The following is a 22,948-nucleotide window of genomic DNA, read 5'->3' on the forward strand; positions in this document are numbered from 1 at the left end:
TTTAATACTTTAATCTTTAAAAGCAATGCAAGAGATTTGGATTTTTTTTTTTTTTAAAGCATCAACCATAACAATCTGGGGCACAAAGGAAATGGACTAAAGTAATAAGGGACCAAATGAAAGTGCAGTATTAACATCTTTACTAGAGAAAATAGAAGCAGGATTAACAGTACAAAAAAAAAATTAGTGACATGAAATACAAAATGAAGAGATGAGAATTACTAGAGAAAAGATGAAAAACACAGAAACCAAGAATAAAAATCTAATTAAGAATGATTTGCGTTCCAGAGGAAGGAGCGTATTAGAAGAACAGGAGAAAGACAATAATCAAAGTGGTTTTCAGGAAACAGTAATGAGGAAGAAAATGATGTTGGTCTAAATATTAAGCCTCCTCACAAAAAATACTCCAGCCAAAATTAATGCAAAAATATACAGCTTAACATGGCATGGAACACATTCTTTTAAAATTTCATATATGAAGACATATTTTTTATTAGTGTCCAAAAAGAAAGAAATGATCTTCAAAGTAAAACTTAGGCCACCATTCCAACCTCTTTGCTCCTCCCCCACATTAAACAACAGAAAGGACTGGACATATTTCAATTGAACTTTGAGGAGAAATTTTGTGATATTCTAGAATTTTATACCAAATTAAGTGTCTGTCATGGGAGAAAGGGGGAAAAGTATTATCAGATTATAAGAACTCAGAAAATGTAATGTTCACAAATGCTTCATTATCAAATTATTTTTAAAAGTTCTTTAGCAGTTATTTGGATGAAATTCAAGTACTCAGGGTTGGAATGATCATAAAAAAAATGGAAGTGAGCACTGAAATCAATTAATGTAAGAAAGTAGCAGTAGCTCTTATAAATTTTGTTGCAAAATTAAATGCAGAAGCCAAGTATCATTCTAGAAAAAGTTGCAAATAGTAGAAAATGTGTCATAATAAATCTCAAATTAAACTTGTAAAGACTAACGTGTCAGGTAAGGAAGGAAAAAAAAAGGTATATACATTTTCTTGCCACACATAAGGAAAGATGAGAAAATGCAATTTAATTTATTGAATTTGATAAGAAATTATGGCTTGAGTAATACGGTTGATAAATGGAAAGATATCCACCAACATAATCAAAACTAGGACAACTGTAGAGATTTTTTTGTTTGTTTGTTTGTTTTTTAACATAAGGAAGGTTGAAGACTAGAAAGCAGGAGATGAAATAACAAAAGTACAGCCCAACATATTATAACAATATATGAAAACATAATTAGACTCCATCATTGGAAGGCAAAGAACCCCATTAGATTTTTTAAAAATCCAACTCTATTCTCTTTATAAGAGATGCACAGTCTCTTTATAAGAGACATACCTTTTTAAAGAGATGTGTTCAATATAACACAGAAAGCTTAAAAACTAGAGAGACAAACATTTGGCAGAAAATCTATACAGAAAGAAAATAAGCATAGACACATTGATGTAAAAAAATATTTTTTTCAAACAGAAGACACTTAAATATTTTTAATGATTAATTGTGTTTATTGATAAAAGGCACTCTATGGTTCTGCACCCAATTCCAATGTATGGGTTTTTTCCCCGCATCACCAAGCAATTCTCCAACACCAGCTGGGTGGCCTACAATTCAACTCAATTCTGACACCATTTAATGAGATAGCATCAGTCAGATTCCAGAAGTACGTAGTCTCACAAGGCTACCCTTCACTTCAGTTGCCAATGGCAGGTCCAGGTTGTTACCTATGCTTCTGAATGATTGGCTATAAAGGCATACCTCGTTTTGTTGTGCCTGCTTATTATGCTTTGCAGAGGTTCTATTTTTTATAAATTGAAGATTTTTGGCAACCCTGTATTGAGCAAGTCTACCAGAGCTATTTTTCCAATAGCATTTGCTCACTTGATGTCTCCGGTATAACATTTTGATAATGCTCACAACATTTCAATTTTTTTCATTATTATATTTGTTATGGGTGTCACGAACTACTACTCCAGGGAAAATATGCATGATAAGTAAGAGAAACAGCCTTATTGCTGATATGGAGAAAGTTTTAGTGGTCTGGATTGAAAATCTAACCAGCCACAACCTGACCTTATGCCAAAGCCTAATCCAGAGCAAGGCCTTAACTCTCTTCAAATTTATTGAAGGCTAAGAGAGGTGAGGAAGCTGCAGAAGAAAAGTTTGAAGCTAGCAGACATTGGTTCATGAGGTTTAAGGTTCAGATGATGGTTAGCACTTTCTAGCAATAAAGTATTTTCAATTAAGGTAAATACTTTGTTTTTTTTTAGATATCATGTTATTATATACTTAATAGATTACAGTATAAACATAACTTTTATATGCACTGAGAAACAAAAAAAAATTGTGAGACTTGCTTTTTCGCTTTATTGTGGTAGTCTGGAATGGAACCCTCAATATTTCTGAGGTATGCCTGTAAATCAGAAGTTCCCACTACACCCTCCTTGGGTTTGATTAATTTGCTAGAGCCTTCTTGAGTTTGATTAATTGGCTAGAGTGACTCACAGAACTCAGGAAAACAGTTTATTCACTAGATTACTGGTTTACTGCAAAGGATATTAAAGGATACAAATCAATACCCAGATGAAGATACATGGGGAGATCTCGAAAAAAGCTTTTGTCCTTGTGGAGTTTGGGGCCCAGCATGGTGGCACATGGAAGTGTTCTGGTTCACTCACCTAGCAGCTCTCTGAGCCCCCTCCTATTAAGTTTTTATGGGGACTTCATTACATAGGCATAACTGATTAAATCATTGGCCATTGGTGACTGAACTCAATCTCCAGCCCCTCTTCCTTCCCAGGAAGTCAGGGGATGGGACTGAAAGTTTCAACCCTGTTTATGATTGGTTCCCATGGCAACAAGCATCTCTATCTTTAGGGACTTTCCAAAAGTCACCTCATTAACATAAACTGAGTTGTTGTTGAAGATGCTTGTTATGAATAGCCAGATACCCATTTATGGCTCTGAAGCAATTTTAGGAACTGAGGACAAGAGACTATTATCACAAAAGATGTTCCCATTGCTATTATCACTTAGGAAATTCTAAGTGCTTTGAGAACTGAGCTAGGAATCATGGACAAAAGACCAAAATATATATTTATTATAAATCACAATATCACACACAGCCTGCCCATTCTGTAATGGAGGCTGACGACCTATTTATCTTGATGTCCTCCCAATGCCCTTCCTGGGCTTTTTCTCACTTCCCGGATGTTGCCATCCTTTCTGATGACTTCTATTATCATCTTTATACAAATAACTTCCAAATCTGTATCATTAGCCCATATCTATACATTTTGCTGCCTTCTGGGCTGATCTATTGGACTGCCCTCTGGAACCTCCAATGCACATGTCTAAAATTTAACATGTCACCTTCCTCTGTAAGCCTGTTTTCCCTGTTACCATTCGGCTGAACATAAAGCCCAGTGTCATCCTAATTGGATCATTCTCCTTCGCACTCCACACACAATGAATCATCAAGTCTTGTCAACCTCTCTCCTGCACGGCTCTTGAACCCTCTCTTTCTCCATAGTCCATAGTGATTTCTAAACCTGTTATTTCTATAGCCTATCTGGTTGTCCTGCCCTTTATACCAAAAGAGAATAATTTTTCTCAAGCTCAAACTTGATAAGGCAATTTCTCTAATGAAAATCTTTTAGTTCAGGGGTCCCCAACCCCCAAGCTACAGATGGCTACTGGTCTGTGGCCTGTTAGGAACTGGACCACACAGCAGAAAGTGAGTGACAGGCCAGCAAGCAAAGCTTCATCTGTATTTGCAGCTGCTCCTCAGTGCTAGCATCACCTACTCAGCTCCACTCCAGATCATCAGGCATTAGATTCTCATAGGAGCATCGGTCCCTGGTACCAAAAAGGTTGGAGACTGCTGCTTTAATTCATTTTACCCAAAAGATAAAACCAAGCTTCGTTCTTCGAAAATCAAATACAGACTTACCATATGTTTCAGCAATTGCACATCTGGGTATATCTCCCAAAAAGTGAAAGCAGGGACAGGGCTAGGTATTTTTACACCTATGTTCACGGCATCATTATTCTCAATAGCCACAAGGTAGAAGCAATACAAGTGTCCACGGATGAATAAACAAAATGTAGCATAGACATATAATGGAATATTGTTTAGCCTTAAAAAGGCAGAAAATCCTACAGTATGCTACATATGCTACACCATGGAGAAACCTTGAAGACATTTTGCTAAGTGAATTAGCCAGTCACAAAAAGACAAATACTGTATGATTCCACTTACATAAGGTATCTAGAGCAGTCGAATTCATGTTTGATTTTCTATAGAAAGTAGCATGGTGGTTGCCTGGGGCTGGGGGAGGGAGGAATGGTGAAATAGTGTTTAACAGGTATGAAGTTTCAGTTGGGGAAAATGAAAAACTTTCTGGAGATGGATGATGGTGATGGTTGTACAATGATGTAAGTGTACTTAACGTGGCTGAATTGTACCCTTAAAAGTGGATAAAATGGTAAATTTATGTTATATATATTTACCAAAATAAAAAAAAGTAAAAATGAACACAATCAACCAAGCTCCTCACCCTGGCTTACAGGCCTTTATTGATGAGCACCCTACCCACAGCTCTCACCTCATTCCTACCACCTCTCCTATTGCTCTCAGTCTTCAGAAGAACTCAACATATGGCCAGTCAGTGAACATGTAGCACTTTCACACCCTAGGCCTTGGTGTGGTGTTCCTTCTCCCTTCCACTACCCCTCTTTCCACTGGCCCCACTCACCTGGCAAACTCTTTTACTTTAGGTCTTAGGTGGCGCACCAGTTTTCCAGGAAGCCTTCTAAGACCCGCTCCCCTTTTCCCAGGGGTTTCTAAGTCATCCCGTGCCTCACTTGTCACATTAAAATTACTCATTTGCTTGACTTTTGAGAGCAGGATGTGTGTCTCTGTGTCTTGCTCATCTTTGTATCTCCATCTCAGTGTCTGGCACAGAATCATCAATAACTATTTGTTGAATTAGGAAATCAATCTTTTTGGCACCAACGAAATTATTAAATTTAAATAATTTAAATTGATTATTTTTAACATCATTTTTATTTTAAAAAGTTTTTAAATATTTTTAAAATATCAGGACTCATTTAAAAACATTAGGTCTATAAGAACAATTTATGGAGATACAGTTCTCTTCACAGACTTTAATATGTTACTCATGGTCTTTGACAAATCAAGTAGTTCAAAAAAATAAGGATCTAGAAGATGCAGATTATAATTATAAGGCTATATAATATAATTAATAAAGATAAATATATTTGTATAATTGACCCTACAGAAATTCCATCATAATGGAAAACTCCTTAGGTTCTTAAAAATAAGAGATGTACAGGCCACGTTCATTAAACAGGATCCACTAAAAGCAGAGTAAAACAACAAAACTGAAACCTAGAAGAAAGAAAAACAAATAGGATTATAAATACAAAATGAGATATAAGAAGTATTCAAATTTAAAATTAAGGGACTACTGTGCATAGTTACATGATAATAATAATGAAAATCTTTTGACTGGTTTTCTGAAAAAATATAAAATTCCAAAATTAAGGAAAAAAGCTAAATGGACTGATAATCATGGAAGAAATACTTGTTGGCATTACGTCCATATTGTTTCTTAGGAATTTATTTTAAATTTGTAAAAGATCAATGCTGACAATATAAAAAACATAGAATTCTACTCAACTATTTTTTTTAAATGCTAGTATCCTAACATTAAAAGATGACCCAGATAGCCAAATAAAAGGAAAACTATAGATTTCTGGAATCTGCATTTATCCTGCCCTTCTCACAGCCCTGGTCCAATTCCATTCATCTAATTTCTGAATCTAAGTAAACTCTCAGTTGGTTAGAGTTTTTCCAGGCACTCCAGTCCTTTCGTTGGTCTTCAAGGAAATAGTTACTCATTTTCTCATAATATCTTTGATTTTGTCACTCTTCATTTCTGACCATGGCAGATGGGTCCCAATTTTCTCATCTGTGAAGTTCATCACCCTCACCCATGCATTCTGCTAGCCTTCTCACCCAGGCTAACAACCACATATTTCCCTGTCAAATCTAAGGTTCAATCCTGAGTGTATATCAAAACTTAATTTTATAGTCAATAAACTGGGATGCAGGAAACAAATCCACTTTACACATTCTTCTTTAGTTGCTCTTAGTCATAGAAATGGCTTTGAACTTAGTCATTTAGATTTCCAGCTAGTTTCAGTAACCCAATTTAACTTGTTAGAACAAGGAGCATACTTAAAACAAAGCAGAAATTGCTTTACAAAGAAAGCAAGGAAAGAAAAAAAATCTAAAACTTTCTTTTATCACGATCCATACTAACGTAAAACATTGGTCTCTGTATTCATTCTTGGCTCAGTTATACTGATGGAATCTCAGAGTCTTAGCAACTAACATCAAGGGCTTATTTCTCAAATTTCATGTGCGTCATGGGTTAGCTCTGCGCTGTGGTCATTCCAGGACCCAGGAGAAAGGAGCAGCCCCTATTTAGTGTACATGTTTTTGTGGCAGAAGAAAAACAGAAATGGTAGAATGTGCAATGGCTTTTGAGACATTTGCCACTTTCATTTATCACTTTCACTCTCCTCTAGTTGGCCAAAGCATGATGATAATGGGCAGGGAGATATAATTCTCTCACAGGTAGGGGAAACAAATAATTGGAAATAATATAACCTGTTACAGCCCACACTGTTGCTCATAAGCATTTATTTCCTTCCCTTCAGCCACAAAATATACTCATCTCCTCCCCATGGGAGACACCCTAAAAGTCTCATCCAATTACAACATAACATTTAAGATCTAGAACCTCATGAGATAAATTAAATCCAGGTGTGGCTTCTCTTGATCTGGAGACACGTGAACTAAGAAGACAAATTAACCCTCCCACACACACTCACTTATAGTAGTAGGACAGGTTCAGGCCGACCACACAATCATTCCTGTCTAGAAAGAGAAAAAAAAAAAAAGAGAAATACATAGCAGTCTAAGACTCAGAGCAATTCTGAAACTCTGTTGGATAGAACTTGGGGTGAGGAATATCCCTTGGTTAGACCCTAGTTCTATGTCCTGGAAATTGCCCTTGATTTCACTGCATGATTTCAAGCCTAATTCCTAGCTTCACCATCTGGGGGATTCAGCCTTTGCTACTCCTGTACTCATGTAATGATAGCATTGGAAAATATGTCCTTCTTGAGATCTGTGTAGCTCATCTTCGTAATTGCTTATGCCCACATAAGGTTGGGAACCCAAAGATCATTATACATTTTGAAGAGTTATAGTCTTTTAATCCCAGACTGTTGGCTCTTGGCCAGTACAGCTCTCTCAAATACTTAGTCGTATTTTTTATATATTTGATTCCAATTGGTTTAAGCTAATAGCCACATCCACAATTATTTTTAAGACATACCTCTCTCTCAACCTAATACCCAGCTCCCTGAGAGAGTCATCTAACACATTTAGAGGTTTTAACAAGACATTTTGATTTGTTTTAATAGGCTTATATTGTTATTTAAAGCATTTCTCAACTTTATCTCTTCCTAGTTGGAGACGAGAAACAACTGCTTTCTTTCCTGCAAGTCCAGGAATTTCTGAGTTCTCTCTATTCCTGGCTTGCAAACCAATCAGTTCTTTTCTGAACGCATCTCTTTCTTGTAGCACCCTGTCAGATGCAATCAGTTACAACCAACTAGACATGCTGTTTCCCAGATTTTTTTCTCAAAGCCAAAAAGTTATGCAATATATATCTATCTGTCCTATAAGTTATCACAGGCCACGATTTTACCAAATGTTTTTGCTACTGCATAATAAGAGTTGTTATTTTTCTAACCTCCAATAACAGTTTTCTTATTTCCCACTGCCTAGCCCTGGAAACCATACATCATATTTTAGAATTTGTGTAATGGTAACCTCTCATTTCTATGTACTAATTTATGTATTGTTGACTGAAAACAAGTTATGCAATAGTAGCGAAGAAGCCCAAAGTCTCTATGGTTAATAACAACAAAGGGCATTTCTTATTCACATTATTTTTCTTTTATAGGATATCTACAGGTATTTTCTACTATATCCTCATTCTGGGACCCAGACAGAAAGAACAGCCCCTGTATAGGGCATGCTGTTCTCAAGGCAGAGAAAAAAAGAACAAATGATAGAACCACACAATGTCTCTTAAAGCTTTTAATTGGAGGTGGCATATGTGACTTCTACTTAACATTTCACTGGCTAAGAAAGTGACATAACTAAACCTGATGGAAACGGAGTGGAAAAGCATAATGCTGTCACCAGGAGGGGAAGAACACAACTGGGAATGCTACACCTCCCCTTCAGCTGCTCTTCCACATAAATATGGCTTTGAACTTGCATTTTATCTTGTTAGAAAAAGATACATACTTAAATCAAGATGGGAATTACTGGCTTCTTGAGAGATTATAAAATTTTTAGAGACATATGCATTGTCTGCAGTGTGACACAACTCTAAAGTACATGAAGTGTGGAGGGGTGACAGCAGATGGCTGGATGAGTGGGAAACCAAACTACCAGGTGGCATTTTTTCCTCCAAGAGTCTCAACTGAGGGGAATATGTTACACTCACTGTATCCCAATAAGTTCTTGCAAGTTCACAAGTATGCTTGGAGCTGAACACGATGGAAAACTGCTCATCTGATGTCTTGAAAAGCTGGGACGTTTCCAACGAAGTGCTTTAGGGCTTGCTGGTTGGGCCCCAAGCAGAGTTCTCACCCCTATGTGCCCAAGACCCTCTCACTCCTCTTTATCTCCACAGTTCGACATGCAAAGGATAACTCTGGAAGAGTTGAAGCACATCCTCTATCATGCCTTCCGGGACCACTTAACAATGAAGGACATTGAGAACATCATCATCAATGAGGAGGAGAGCCTGAACGATACCTCAGGGAACTGCCAGACAGAGTTTGAAGGTGGTAGGTACCCTTGCTTCTGCTTTCCTCCTGGTCTGGGACAGGCCAACACCTCCACATCCTCTGTATAAAAAATGTGTTTACAGTCTCCTGGGCTGGAGTGCCCTTGTACTAAAGCCAAGAATCCAGAGCTGAGGCTAAATGACCCTTTTTGCAAAGATGCAGCTAGTTTCTCTTTTTTCTATTTTTTTCCCCAAAGTCTACATTTTTGTAAAACTTCCATTGACCTTACCATTCCTCCAGTGACTCTTGAAGGTCTGTGATTAAATGTGTGGCTTTGTGGTATTTGCCTTTACTTAGTGGGGATTGCAGGGGTGGTAGAAAGAGCCTGTTAGACTGTCGGTAAAGTGTGACTTGGGAAGGAGCGTACCTTCTCTGAGTGTGTTTCCTCATTGATAATTACCCCTACTTCACTGGACCTCTATACTATGATCTCTGAATGCGCTGGCCAAAAAGGGCCATATTCATGAAGGGACCCTCATGAACTTAGTCAGGTAGTTACAGAAGAAATAAGGTTGTCCTGGGCCTAAGAAGGGACCCATGAGAAGCCATTTCTCTTGGGCTCATGAAAGAAAACTTACAAAAAATAAATAAATAAACAAAAAACAAAACAGCCTACCTTATCCTCTAATTAGTAGAGTTTTTCAGGGAAGCTACACAATGTAATCCCTCCTTCCAACTTTGAAAATCAGAGTTGCTTTAACAATTAGAATTTTTAAAATATATTAAAGCAGTATAGCAGAGTACCAAGCAATTTTTAACTTGTTCAATGCTGAGATTTCTTAAAAAGGCTAAACTACTTAAAAAAATATTTTGCTGAACATAGTCAGAAGTCAATATATACAAATAAGCTATCACATAGACACCAGAATGCCATTTGGTTCCCTTGTCTTGGAACTGCTACATTAGAGCTAGCTGAGCCATGGTGGGGAGGCTACTCAGGGTTGAGCTAGTCCAGGTGGCCACAGCGGTTCATTAAGACCTGGGCCCCAATCAGCCCTGTCTGGGTTACACTGCTACATTAGTGTGCAGCATTAAAGGCCATGACAAGAGGAAACAGGAGATGGCTTGTACTCCAAGATGACAAACTAAATTAACTCAAGCCAGGGAAATAGGGAGTGATGGGGACTGGGGTAAACTTGAGAGCAATGCCCCCTTGTAAAGACATTCAAATGTAAAATTTTCAAAAGTGCTGTGTACAGCAAACAGAAACCAGCTACGGTCCAGAAGTTGCCTTGGTGTTCCTTCTTGTAATGCAGGCCATAGGATCAATGACTGTATTTGAAGCTTCACAGAACACACAGGGTAGGAGGGTCACACCCAATGCCATTTCCAGCCAGACAGGCAAGGGGATTGGGAGGGTGAATAAGGGTGAGGAGGGCAGGGATTGGACTAAAACTCGGTAAAACAACAGGCCTGGACTCCCTGCTCCATCTCATTCCTAGCTGAAAACTATGTGCTCAAATAGTGGAAGCATCTGGGGCTCTAGTCTCTCGCTGTCAGCAACCACTCTTGAGAAAGAAGGAAAGAATATTTCTGGGCATTTTCTACAAGAGCCTTTGTTTGTGGAGCAGTGTTTTGTTCAGAGAAATGTCACAGGTCTTAGTAATTTAAAAAAAGGTCAGACTGCACTGGGAAGTAATCTGAGCTTTAAGCAATGTCTTTTTATTACTCAAAAGCTCATATATTAATGAAATAAATGACTGACAAAGGGATTTCTAAATGGAGTCTTACTGGGTCTGCTTTAATGATTCATACATATATAACATTGGGAACAACTATCGTTGGGTGAGGGGATAAGTGATAAGTGGCAGGCACTGTACTAAATGCTTTAAAATTCATGATCTTATTTAATAAAAGAAACATTATTTTGTTATTAGCACACTGCTTTTTGGAAGTACCTCTGTGACCTTGATTATATAATCCCTTTTGCTTATTTTCATGTCAGAGAGTGTTTTTTCTTTCTTTCTTTCTTTCTTTTTTTTTTTTTTTGTCTGCACTGTTTGGTCCCAAATGCAAGTTCATTGGTTTGTGTTTAGGTTTAAGATTTTTCCAATCATGGATATGATGATCTAAGTCACAGGTGCATATGTTTAATGCCCATAGCCCTCTCCATGGTCAGGAAAGGGCCTACCTGATTGTATTTTGGGCAAAGGTGTGTAGGAAGAAAGGATATACAGGGTCTGAGTTCATCCCCTGGTGCCCTAGGACTGAGAGTCCATTTGAGACCCTGTGGCTGATCTTGGCTGCCTCCCTTCCATTTTTCTGCCACGTCTGCTACCCACAAACAGGGACCTGCTAGCATTTTGAACCTTTCCCTGCTACTACTGCAGCCTGATGATACAGTTGCATGGCTCATGCCTCCTAAATTTCCTCACCCCCCTCTCAGGCCTTTGGGCCCTCTCTGTCTCCCAAGCTGTCAACTCCTTGATGCCTTCTCTTCCCTAGCCCAGGTGACAAGCTCTGTCCAGTCACTTGAGCCACGCCCAACTGACATCTTGAATCCCTTACCCACCTATCAGCTTCCACCATGCCAAGTCTTGGTAAATCCAGCATCTTACTCTGAAAGAGCAAGGTGGTTTCTTTTCTTTCTTTAAAGCGATGGAAGTCGTTTCTCTTCAAATCTCATCTTCTTCATAATCCACACTGACCAATGAGAGGGAATAAAGTGGGCAAGACATTTCCTCCAGACTCCAGGGCCCTGCTCAGGCCACTTCCGCTCTTGCTGGTCCTCGACCAGGAAGCCCTTTCCTCCCACTCTTTTTGGAGCCTTGCTGCAGTAAGTACGTACATGCTGATTAGCTCTCCTGTAGAGCCTGTAATTCATGGACACTGGAAACCCTGCCCTATGTGGTATCAGAAGAAGGGATCAATGACTAACAAAAACTTAAAGATGCAGAAGGTGCTTGCCTTAAAAAGGTGAAAGGACACATCTGTCTCAGAGCAAGGAAGGAGATAGTTCATAAAACAGACATTTTGTGACAGAGTTGGAATTTAGATAAACCCACATCAGATGGCTTTGAGGTTAGCAAAGTTAGATTCAAGATTGAGATTCTAGAGTATGGAAAAGGTTTTAAAATGCTGCTGTCGGCAACCCATGTGACATGGAGTCAGAAATTAATAGGAGAATTTCCAAATGCCATCGGCATCATTTTATGTTAGTGATTATATTTTCCACTTTTATAAATCTTGGGTCTGATACTTTTACAAAGGTGTTCAGATTCTGGCCATTAAATCAAGAAATAGTGCTTATTCCTTCTGCATGAATGGAAGATTAAAGAAGATAAATAGGCCAGGAGCCCATGGAGTATAGAGCCCTTGATGGGAAGGTTAGGGGTTTTTTGTCCATTCAGTTTTCATTTTGGCTTGATTTTGTTTTCATTTGTTTGCTTTTTAGGTCAGCACAAACGACAAATACACACACACATAACAGCCCCTCACACATTCCAATCTGCCTATCTTTATAGTAGGAGGGCTCTATGATCATAAGTAAGCAGCAATTTTTCTACCTTATCCTAAGGTATGGACAGGAGGAAACAAGATGAAAGTCTACACATGCCCCATCCAATGAGAATATTTGGCTAAAAGTAGGACTTTCAGGCAATCCTAATCTCTCAGATCTTTTTGAATTCCCTTATTAAGTTAACTTATGCTCAATGTACTTGGGTGTTAATTGTCAGTATTCGTGTTCTAATAATTTGGAAAAATATATAGGTCTGCATCCATCAAAATGAATTAGATACAAAATTATGTCACTACTCATGATGCCCATGCACCATCTATGCTACATAAGAGAGTTCTGAAATGTTTTGCTTCAGTTCAACCACTTGTAATCACCACATATTTTGTTTTTGGTGAACATAAGCTTGGTGACACTGAGAGACAAATTTGTAATTTATTATTTGGTTTCAGTTGCTGACCTATGTGGAATTAAGTGATCTTGTGGCTGAATCATGGGCATTAAACATATGCACCTGTCACGGATCCTTATTAAGGGTTCTTATGACAAAATATATATTAAGTTTGGTAATGCTTGCCTTAAATGCTTACTACTTAATCCCTATTGATACAGTCCAGGAGGAAAGGGATGGAAGAAAACTGTTCAGTATGTCTGCCAAGTGCTGGTCCTTTGTTAACACATTCCATTGACCTATGGGCACAGCCTGAGAGATCGGTTCTGTGGCCCCTGTGGTACAGATGAGGAAACTGCTCAGCAAGGTGGAGTGATCTGTCCAAAGTCAAATAGCAAGTCAGGATTTGAACCCAGATCAACCTGACAAAGTCCTGCCCTGGCTTCTTTATTTGTCTGGGTCATTTCCTTGGGCATAAGCATTACGAAGATCCCTTACAAAGATCCCTTCATCGTCTTTGCTCATTTTCCATTTCATCATCAATGAAATCATGCTATATTTGGAAGTTGGGTGGAAGTACAACAAGATCTGTGTGTGAACCCTTTCAAGACACATACCCAAGTGTTGTCCTTAAATGGAATGCCAGCTGTCAGATTTTTCTAGACATCCTGACAAAATGCACAGAAGAGTGAAGTAAAGATTATCAACTGGGGAATTAAAGTTTCTGTGAAAGACACAGCAGAGCTGCTCTGCACCATTCAGCACCTCAGGCTGTGGGACAAGAGTGCAATGGCAAGGGAGGTGACATAGGCCAGGTGGTCCCAGAGGACCCCTGTACAGACATGTGGGTTCTGTTCTCTGCCCTGTATAGACTAGCTATGTGACAGTGGGTAACTTACTTCGAAACTCTCTGAGACTTATTTTCCTTATCTGTCTAATGCAAAGATTGGACAACAATGGTCATATCTAGATTCAAAATTTTCTAGGCTCAGTGGAAGGTCAGAAAGACTCTGTGGCCAAATCCAAGGTCTCCAGCTCAGCTATCTCTGCTGAAGTCACAATGTTACTGTCTGGCTGTCAAATACACACCTGGATGGAGAGACTTGACTCATCACCTGGTCATGCACACTGGGAACTTCATGCCCATCCAAATGAAAAGGGCATGATATGTCATCTACACCATCTGTTCCCAGCTCTCCTAGTGCTGTGCCTTTCCTGAAATAAAACCTGTTCTCCTTGGGTAGCTGTAGATTAAGGTGTACCTGAGGTCCATGGCAGGCAGTGAGACAGGAGACAGTTTCCAAAGGAATTTGGGGCTTCAGGAGACCTGGAGAGCTATTTTTGATAAATCCACACAATGGTTAAGAACTCCAACTCTGTATTCGGGATGGAGTTGGCTTAAAATCCTGTCTCACCACATAATAGGTCACTCAAGTTAGGCAATTAAATAAATATTAAAAGTCTAGTTTTCTTCATCTGCCAAATGGGAATCATATAATGAAAGACTTATGGTTATTATGAGGATTAAATGAAGTAACACATGACAATATTTAGTACAAAGCTTAACATATTAGTAAGCATTAAAAACAAACAAACAAACAAACAAACAAAAAAACAAAACTAGCCAGTCCCTAGCCCCAGTTCTCCTCTTACTGTTATTTTTTTACCTGGAGACGTTGCGGAATATGTACTGCTGGAACATATTTGAAGGATGGGGTAGGGACCGTATTTATAGGCACTGAACCATCCTCTTGACATATTCATTCCTAAAATCAAGTCCTTGCCAAAGTTGGCATTACCAAAAGTACTGGTCAATACGCTGTGTTTTAAGTTACAGAAACTCAGCCCAGGCCCCCTTAAACTAAAAATCACTGGCTCAAATAATAGAAGTCAAAGGGACGAACTTGGCTGACCTGGACCCAAAAAGCTCAAGCAACATTCTCTCCCCATCCCGACCTTGCTCTCTCGCTCTTACTCTCCTTCTCTCTGTCCTTCTTTCCTCTCTGTTGGCTTCATTCTTGGGAAGGCTCTCTCTCCCCAAAGTAATAGGATTCTCTCTCTCGAGGTTCATCTCTATTCCAAGAAGGAGGCTCCTATCAAACCTGCTTGGCCCGTGTGCCTAATGCTGGACCAAGCCAAGAGTTTGGGGTACTCTACCTGGCCAGTCTGGTTTGTTACATTGGAAAGGTAAAGCTCTGAATTGAGAGTTCTGCTAGGTAGAGAGGTACAAATCTGCAAACAAAAGATGAATTTTGTTAAAAAAAGGGGAAGGACTTCTGGAAAGGCCACAACAATGCCTGACCACTACATCAAAGATATATAGTGGGGCATGGCTCTCTGATGTCTAAAAACCCAATATGATTTTGTGGTTGGGAAGGGACCAGCTCCCACCCCCTTGTGGAGGTGGCTCCTCTTCCTCTTAATGAAAGCATCATAACACATACTAAGGACCACATCCTCTACCTCCACCTCCACCTTCAGGTCTTACTTGGGTGCCTGGGTGTTTCTGATATCACTGATATATAGAAAAATCTCTTTCAAAAGCTCTTAATTAGTTCCACTTTAGGCTATGGAAATATCCAGTTTCACAGAATCAAAAAAATGTTAGACCTGGAAGGATCACAGAGCAATAATAACTCCCAGACCTAGTAGCTCTGGCTTATTATGAGAATCACCTAAGCTGGGTTTTGTATTGTTTTAACCTTTCTGAGTCCCAAATTTTGTGCCAGAAATATCACTTATGTAGGTCTATGTTGGGGCAATTTATCAGAATTATTATGATTCTGATTGCCTCATTTGGGAGTCTGTGCCTTTGAAGATATGCAGCCCTATTTCTAAATATCAAGACTGAAGCCAGAGGGAACACATTATATCCAGGGTCACCCAGCTAGTTAGTGGCAAAATCTATATAGACGCCTGTCTCCAGGAGAAAATCCAAGAGCCTTCCCTGTCATTTGCTGAGTAGAGCAGTATGAATCTGTGTTAAAATAATGAGAAGGAAGAGCCTGCCCTGGAGCTCACAAACCCAGGTCCTGCAGTGGCAGCCAGGGCTGTCAGTGTTTGGGGCCTGCTAACAAGCTTTCAGGAAAACAGGAAACCCCACTTCTATGTCCTCCTGTGTCAACCTTCCCCAGCTCACATTTCATTCTCTTGTACTTTCTGGGCTCCTTCTGTGTCAAGTACTATGCTAGAAAGAGAGCTCAAGACCTGCTGTGAAGAGAGACAGAAAAGATCGCCCTCAGCATTGCCCTCTCAGTGTTCAGTAAGATCCAAAAAGGAATCGTTTCCTCAAAAAGTTAAACATGTAGAGTGACTATATGGCCCAGTGATTTGACTCTCAGATTAGTACTCAAGAGAACTAAAAACATGTCCACACAAAAACTTGTACAGGAATGTTCATAGTAACATTATTCATAAGAGCCAAAAATATATAAACAACCCAAATATCCATCAACTGGTGAATAGATAAACAAAATGTGGTACATCCATTTAGTTGAATATGATTCAGCCATAAAAAGGAATGAAGTACTGCTACGTGCTACAGCATGAATGAACCTGGAAAAGATTGTGCCAAGTTAAAGAAGCCAGGCACAAAAGGCTACATATTGTATGATTCCATTTATATACAATGCCCAGCATAAGCAAATCCAGAGAGTAGATTAGTGATTGCCAGTGGGTGGGGAGAGGGAGGAATGAGGAGTGGCTTTTTTAGAGTGGAATTGCGTAGTGGTTTCACGACTTTGTGAATGTACTAAATGCCACCGAATCGTACATTCTAAAAGGGTGAATATTATGGTAAGTGGATTCTATCTCAATTAAAAATAAATATCAACAGCTAGACCATTTCAAAAATAAAAGCATCAGGCCTTTGAAGCCTCATGAGACAGTAAAGTTTGGGTCAGGCCCAGAACTAACGAGGTGGACGGTCAGCGATACCTCTAGCTGAGGGAATGGTGTGAACCGTGCCACAGTCTCACATAAAGAACAGCCAGGAGACCTGCTTGGCTGAGACAGGTTGCTGGGGAGGGGAAGTGTGGTGGTCTAGGAGAAGAGTGAGAAAGGAATAGAAGGTGATCTGTGGCCTTACCCACTGAGCTTAGGAGCTGGAAGGAACAGAACAGTGCTCCTCCCAGCAGCAGAAGACTTTGCAGGAACATCGCAGGGCGTGGTGATGCATTATATGCACTGCTTTAGGAAGGTGAGTTTAGCTGTAGTTCAGGATGAATTAATGAGGGAAAGGACCAGAGCAAAGGTTTGGAATCATCCTCTGTATTCTCAGCCCTGTGCTGGAGGCTGCAAGGAATAGGAGAAAAACAAACAGGGCTTTCCTCCTGCCCTCTGGGGATGCAAGAAGGAAAACTTGCATTTCTCTAGCAATTCACAGTTGGACATAGCTTTCACTTCTTTTTTTTTTTTTTATTTGCTCATTGATCTTTGAAAGAATTCTTGAGATTAGCAGAAGAATTACTATTAGGTCCTTTTACAGAGTGAGAAACTGAGGCTCAGAGAAGTTCAGTTACTTGCCCAGGGTTGCTCCTAAGTGGCAGTTGAAAGAAGAAACCAGATCTCAACCCACAGTTCGTCCTAGGCTGACTTATATTCTTGTTGGGGAAACAAAGTATAGACATAGAGAATAAATAAATATACAAAAATATAGTGCAATGCAAATATGTGATAGCCAAAGACAGATCTTAAATTATTCTCAACAAACACATTGATTAGTTCTGGGTTATACTCTGCCAACCACATCAAGTGTTCAAAGTCTCTTTTCTTCAGTTCTTTCTGTTGTGGAACCTTGTACTGCCAAGGAAAAGATCAAGAAGAGAGAGTTTGTGCAGAAGTTTTGAACCTGTGTATTAAATAAGACCTGGGCACAAATCCCACCTCCACCGTTTGCCAAATGACTTGGAACTTCACCTCTTGGAGCTTCAGGTCCCTCTCCTTTCAAATGAGGATCACACACCCAGCTCACAAAGGACTGCTGCTCTATAGTTCTGTGACTACATACATAGAGCACATAACGAGTACTCACACACACTGAGGTTTTTAAAAGGTTTAAAAAGGTAATTCAATCATTGGGCACAGTCTTGCAGTACCATCTTATGTCCTTAATCTTCACAGCAAGGTAGATCTTATTACCTCCATTTTATAAGTGAGGAAATTGAGGCCCAGGAAATTAGCTTGCCCAGAGTTACACAGCTAGGATGTGAGATAATCAAGATTCACATTTGAATCTGGCTCTGAAGTTCTTACTTTTTCACTCTGCCACACAACTCATGGTGACATCAGAAATGGAAATAAAGGATTCATTAAGGCACAGAATCTGAATTACGGGCAAATGATGACCTGTTTCAGAGCCACCTAGAAATGAGCTGGCAGCTCCACTCTGCTTATAGAACTTTAGTCTGGCTTCAGATTTGCATGGCCTCAGATGCAAACTGTTAGGTCTCCAGGCCTCTCCTCTTTTATCTCTCCCCTCCTGCTACTTAAGGATTTTTAGATCAAAGGGGCAGCCTCAGTCCTGGGGATAATCCTGTTGCCTGTAACCTTGTTTCCTGAATGTCCTTCACAAAAAAGGGCTTTAGCAAAAACTTTCTCCCTGAGCCCAATCACACAGCTGTTCTTTTCCTTAAGCCTTTGCCAGCCCTCAGGATGAAAAGGTAGATGACTACCTTCAGAAGCATTTTTATGCTGAAGAGCTTCTCAGAATAAATTAGCCAGTCCTCAGAAAGTGTTAGATACACTACTTTCACATCCATATCTTATATCTGCTTCAGTCCTTTCCTTCTCAAATGCCACCTCCTTTTTCCTTCCTGAGGGCTGGCATCTTTTTACATTTGCCCATCCTGGGGGGAGGCACATCTCTGCACAAAAGAATTTTCTTCCTCCAGCTAAAAACCTATAAGATTTTAAAATCCAGACATGATCAGCAAATAAAGAACTGGCCAAAAATACTTTCGATCATCCAAGGGAAGCAGAAGCCCAGGGGATTCAGAAGAATTAAAGATAACAAGACAAGACCTAAGAGATGATGGCAGAAATAATCAACAAGTATTGGTGAAGGAGCTGAGACCCGCGCCGGGGACCTGTGTCTGTGAAGTGTGGCTTGCTGGAGAAACTCCCGGGTCTGTGTAATCTTTAGAGGCCCCTTTACAAGCCCCTGAGACCCTTTCTCTTAGGGAAAGTTCTATTTGCCTTTGGACACATCGGCCAGACTCCTACTGCTTTCCTGTTATATCCAGGGATCTAGAGGAGCCACAGATGTCAAAGGGGAAAGGTACTTGAAACTGAATGATTTTTAGGTTCTCTAAAGGTGTGTCTAGCAGAAGGACCCTTTTTAAAATGGAAGGTAACCTGAAAGTATTCTCTGTCTTAACATTGGGTTTCTTAACATCTGAAAATAAAGAACCAGCTTCCCCAATACTTAAAGTCCTTAACATGTGTGCACTGCTGCCCCTCCCAACACACACACACACACACACACACCCTGTCCCCAGCAACTCAAACTCAGATTCTTTGGCCACACCCAGACATACTATATCAAAAACTCTGGGAGTGGGGCCCAGTATTCCCTACTTACCTAGAGAGCTTATTAAATCACAAATTCCTGGCCTCCACTCCCGGATATTTTGATTCAGTATTTCTGCAATGGGGCCTGAGAATTCACATTTATATCAGAAGCCCACATGGTACTGATGCTGCTGGTTCAGTGAGAAGCTATGGTGTAGGTAGCCTCCCAGCTGCCTCCAGGGCACAGATTTCTTCCATAAACTAAGTGGCAAACTGTGTAAATATCACTGCAGGACCAGGACCAGGAGGGGAGGAGGCATAGACAAGGAGGAGGAAGAGCAGGAAAAGAAATCTGGCCTGAGAGGCAATGCCTGAAAAAGAGACTTGTTCTTTCTCAGCACACTCTATCAAAGCTTTTTACTTGTTATTTACATTTCCCACTAATTAAGTCCATAACCCACTAATTAAGGCCTTGTGATTGAGACCCACTATGGTGTCATATGGGCATTATAAAAATGGTAGTACAAGACCTGGCCCAACAAAAGGATTAAGAGAATGCAACCCTGGGACCCAAGATCAGACCCCTGGGGCTGCAGGAGCTGGGGACACCCTGCCTCAGGAAAGTCTGAGAAGGTTTTGTGCTTGTCTGCTTCACACTGGTCTTGCCCACAGTTCATGTGGTCCCCACTTCCCAGACTTCAGCACACATGTACTAGGATCACCTAAACACAGATCACTGGCCCCACTCCCAGAGTCTCTGATTCAGTAGATCTGGGGTGGGGTCCCGCCTGAGAATCTGCATTTTAAACACACTTGTGTGATGTGGATGCTGCTTGCCCAGGAACCCCTCTCTACAACCACTTGTGGGCACATCTGAAATAACTCCAGAGGTAGCTGAGAGTCATTTGTACCAGCAGCCACCCAAGTACAATGGCTGTAACTCTACTGTATCTGAAAGTTTATACCTTACTCTGAACATTACAGCTGTCATGTCTTTGTTGTAGAAGTTTCACCATTTCACACATGATGTTCCGTCTCCTCTGAGAGCTGTCCCAGAAATGCTTGTCAGCCTGACTTGACCAGTCTGCATCCTATGGACTGGGCTCCGGGCTTACTGGACTCTGGGCTTGTTGAAGAAGAGGTGCAGCCTGTCTCACGGTGTCATTTCTCTCTTCTCTCCCCTCAACCCCTCATGTCTCTTTGCCCTGTGTTCCCCCACCCCCAGTGCATTCCCAGAAACAGAACAGACAGACCTGCGTCCGGAAGAGCCTCATCTGCGCCTTCGCCATGGCCTTCATCATAAGCGTCATGCTGATTGCTGCCAACCAGATCCTGCGCAGCGGCATGGAGTAGCAGCCTCCCGCCACCACGCTGCTACGTTCCCGGCTCACCGCGCATGCGCATGCCCTGCAGGCAGACTTCCTCCTCAAACGCAGATCAGGACCATGCAGTGGCACAGTTCAGTGAAGAACCCGAGGTTGCAGTGCAACTGGCGTTGCAAATCCACTTCATCTCCTTGGCAGGGACACAAAAGGGCTGTCTTAAATGCTTTAATGGTTTTGTTTTCTAATGCAATAAATAGCCCTGCAGGAACTCTGAAGAGAAACTTCATTTTCATCTCGGAATTCCAGTGGCCAACCAGGCTGGTGGTGTAAGAGAGCAAAAGAGCGGTATGAACATGCAGTCACCTCCACACCCCATTCTTTCAACCCAGGGGACAACTGTTGACCCACGAGGGCAACCCTCAGTCCCAAGGGACTGATTTTGGGGTTGCTGCAAAAGAGGGGGCTCTCCATCTGGCCCTGGCCTCCTTCCTCCACCCAGTGTATATCCCCAAGGAGTGAAGGCAAAGCCATTGGATGGGGTGCAGCACCTGGCGGCCTGCAGCTGCCCCCCTTCGCTTCCGTTCTTACTGCCTTTTCTACAGGACTCTTGTTGGCAGAGTTGGGGAGCTCTCTGTTTCCATCTGCACTTGGCTTTCTGTTCCTAGAGCCCATCGCGCACCAGCATTTTGGAATCTGCAGAGAGCATTCCTCCCAGCTTTGCTGCCTGTGCTGCCATTAGAGAAAAGAGAAGCATACTCGTGGGCATCTCTATAACATAGACACGTAGAAAGACATATATTTGGCTTGAGTGTGACATCATTCTTTCCTAATCTCTTACTCCTGATATAAGCTTGTCCTCTAACATGCATCCCTGCCTCTTTTGAACAGGAGAGGTAGTTTGGGGGACCCGGGACTGAGACTGGTGGTGAGGAGGTATTGCAGCCCACACCCCAGTCATCCACAGTCGTGGAGCCCGAATACAACTCCATGCCAGAAGACCTCTGTAAGTTAAGGTTCTCGTGCATCTTACCTTTTTCTCATCTTACAGTTTGCTTTGTTAGTTAGTCTTCCCCAGATAAAAAGAGAAATACAGTCCAGAGCGGACAAATGGAAAATCAAGCTACTGTATTTTACATAAAATCTTCCGGCATACAGATCCTGCAACTGACTCATTTCCATGAGGAAGAAAAAAAAAAGATGTTAATAAGCTTAGCCAACTGGACAGGTAATTTACCTCTGCCTGAAGAATACTTCCATTGGGGAATTGAACTGAATCCAGTAGTCTGTTTTCAACAGCATTTCAAGTCTGTAATTTCCTGACTTTTCTTAGATGTCATATCAGCCACCACTGTTAATTCAAGCTTGCATAGTCTGATTAGCCAATAATCTTTTAATGTACTATTTCCCTTTGTACTTTTCCAAGCTCAGGTCTTTATTTCTGTAATGGAATTGTCTTGCTCCTCTTTCCTTCCATTGCATCCAAAAGCTACATGCTTTCCCTCTCTCCCTTTCCCCTTTTCTTCCAATATCGAGGCACCAGAACTTTCCTCTCTCATTGCAGCTGGTAGGATTTTGATGTGGTGTGTGTTCCTGAACCTCTCCTCAAGCCTCCCTTTCTTCTCAGTTTTCTCCTGGCTGCCTTCTCAGACTTGGAGCATCCAAGGTCTAAGTTTAGGGTCTTCTTCCAATTCACCTCTGCGAGCACTTCAGGCAACAGCCTGGGGGCAGCTATAGGAACTTCCCCACTGTGGGAGACCATGTGAATACTCATGATGAGCACAAGAAAAACTAGGGATTGAGCCATAGTATGAAGGAGGGAGCAGGTATAAGCTTCCAAGAGCCCAGGGGTTTGAGAGTCCCTCTGTGCAAATGCCTGCAAGTCCAGGACAGGAAGGCAGCAGCTTGCCTGTCCCTCGTGCCTGCCCTGCCCTGCCACAGTACACCCTGCACATCTGCCTCCTCTCTCTCTCCTTGCCTGACTCACCACAGCCCCTCAAGATCGAAATCCTGAACGAAAACAGGTCCAAACACAGAATACAAATAGGACAACTTTGTCAACAGCTCCTGCCCAAAGCAGGTGGCTCTCCCTCTCTCAACTGCACTTGGGTGGGAGGGACCTGAACCACTAGACCACATACTATTAGGGAGGCTGGTACAGGACCCTAGGTAGACTGGATATTTCTTAAAGGATCCTGGCCCATGAGAGGGGATTGCAATGCTGCAGGTAAGGCTAGAGATGAGGACTAAAAATGAGTACTTCTTCAAAGCCTGTTTT

The 22,948-nt window shown here is 41.1% G+C and overlaps 1 protein-coding gene across 2 annotated transcripts in view; it reads left to right on the forward strand.

Moving 5' to 3' along the window:
* CALN1 (calneuron 1) overlaps positions 1 to 20,940 on the forward strand; it is a 514,614-nt gene extending 493,674 nt beyond the window's left edge. For both annotated transcript variants that reach the window (XM_006918522.1, XM_006918521.1), the window contains exons 5-6: positions 8,834 to 8,990; positions 20,574 to 20,940. In XM_006918522.1, coding sequence (XP_006918584.1) covers positions 8,834 to 8,990; positions 20,574 to 20,701 — 285 coding nt within the window. In that variant the 3' untranslated portion in view covers positions 20,702 to 20,940. The remainder of the gene's footprint in view (positions 1 to 8,833; positions 8,991 to 20,573) is intronic.
* Positions 20,941 to 22,948: the final 2,008 nt, after the last annotated feature.

The sequence above is a fragment of the Pteropus alecto genome, unplaced genomic scaffold (genome assembly GCF_000325575.1).
Source record: "Pteropus alecto unplaced genomic scaffold, ASM32557v1 scaffold68, whole genome shotgun sequence".
NCBI lineage: Eukaryota > Metazoa > Chordata > Mammalia > Chiroptera > Pteropodidae > Pteropus > Pteropus alecto.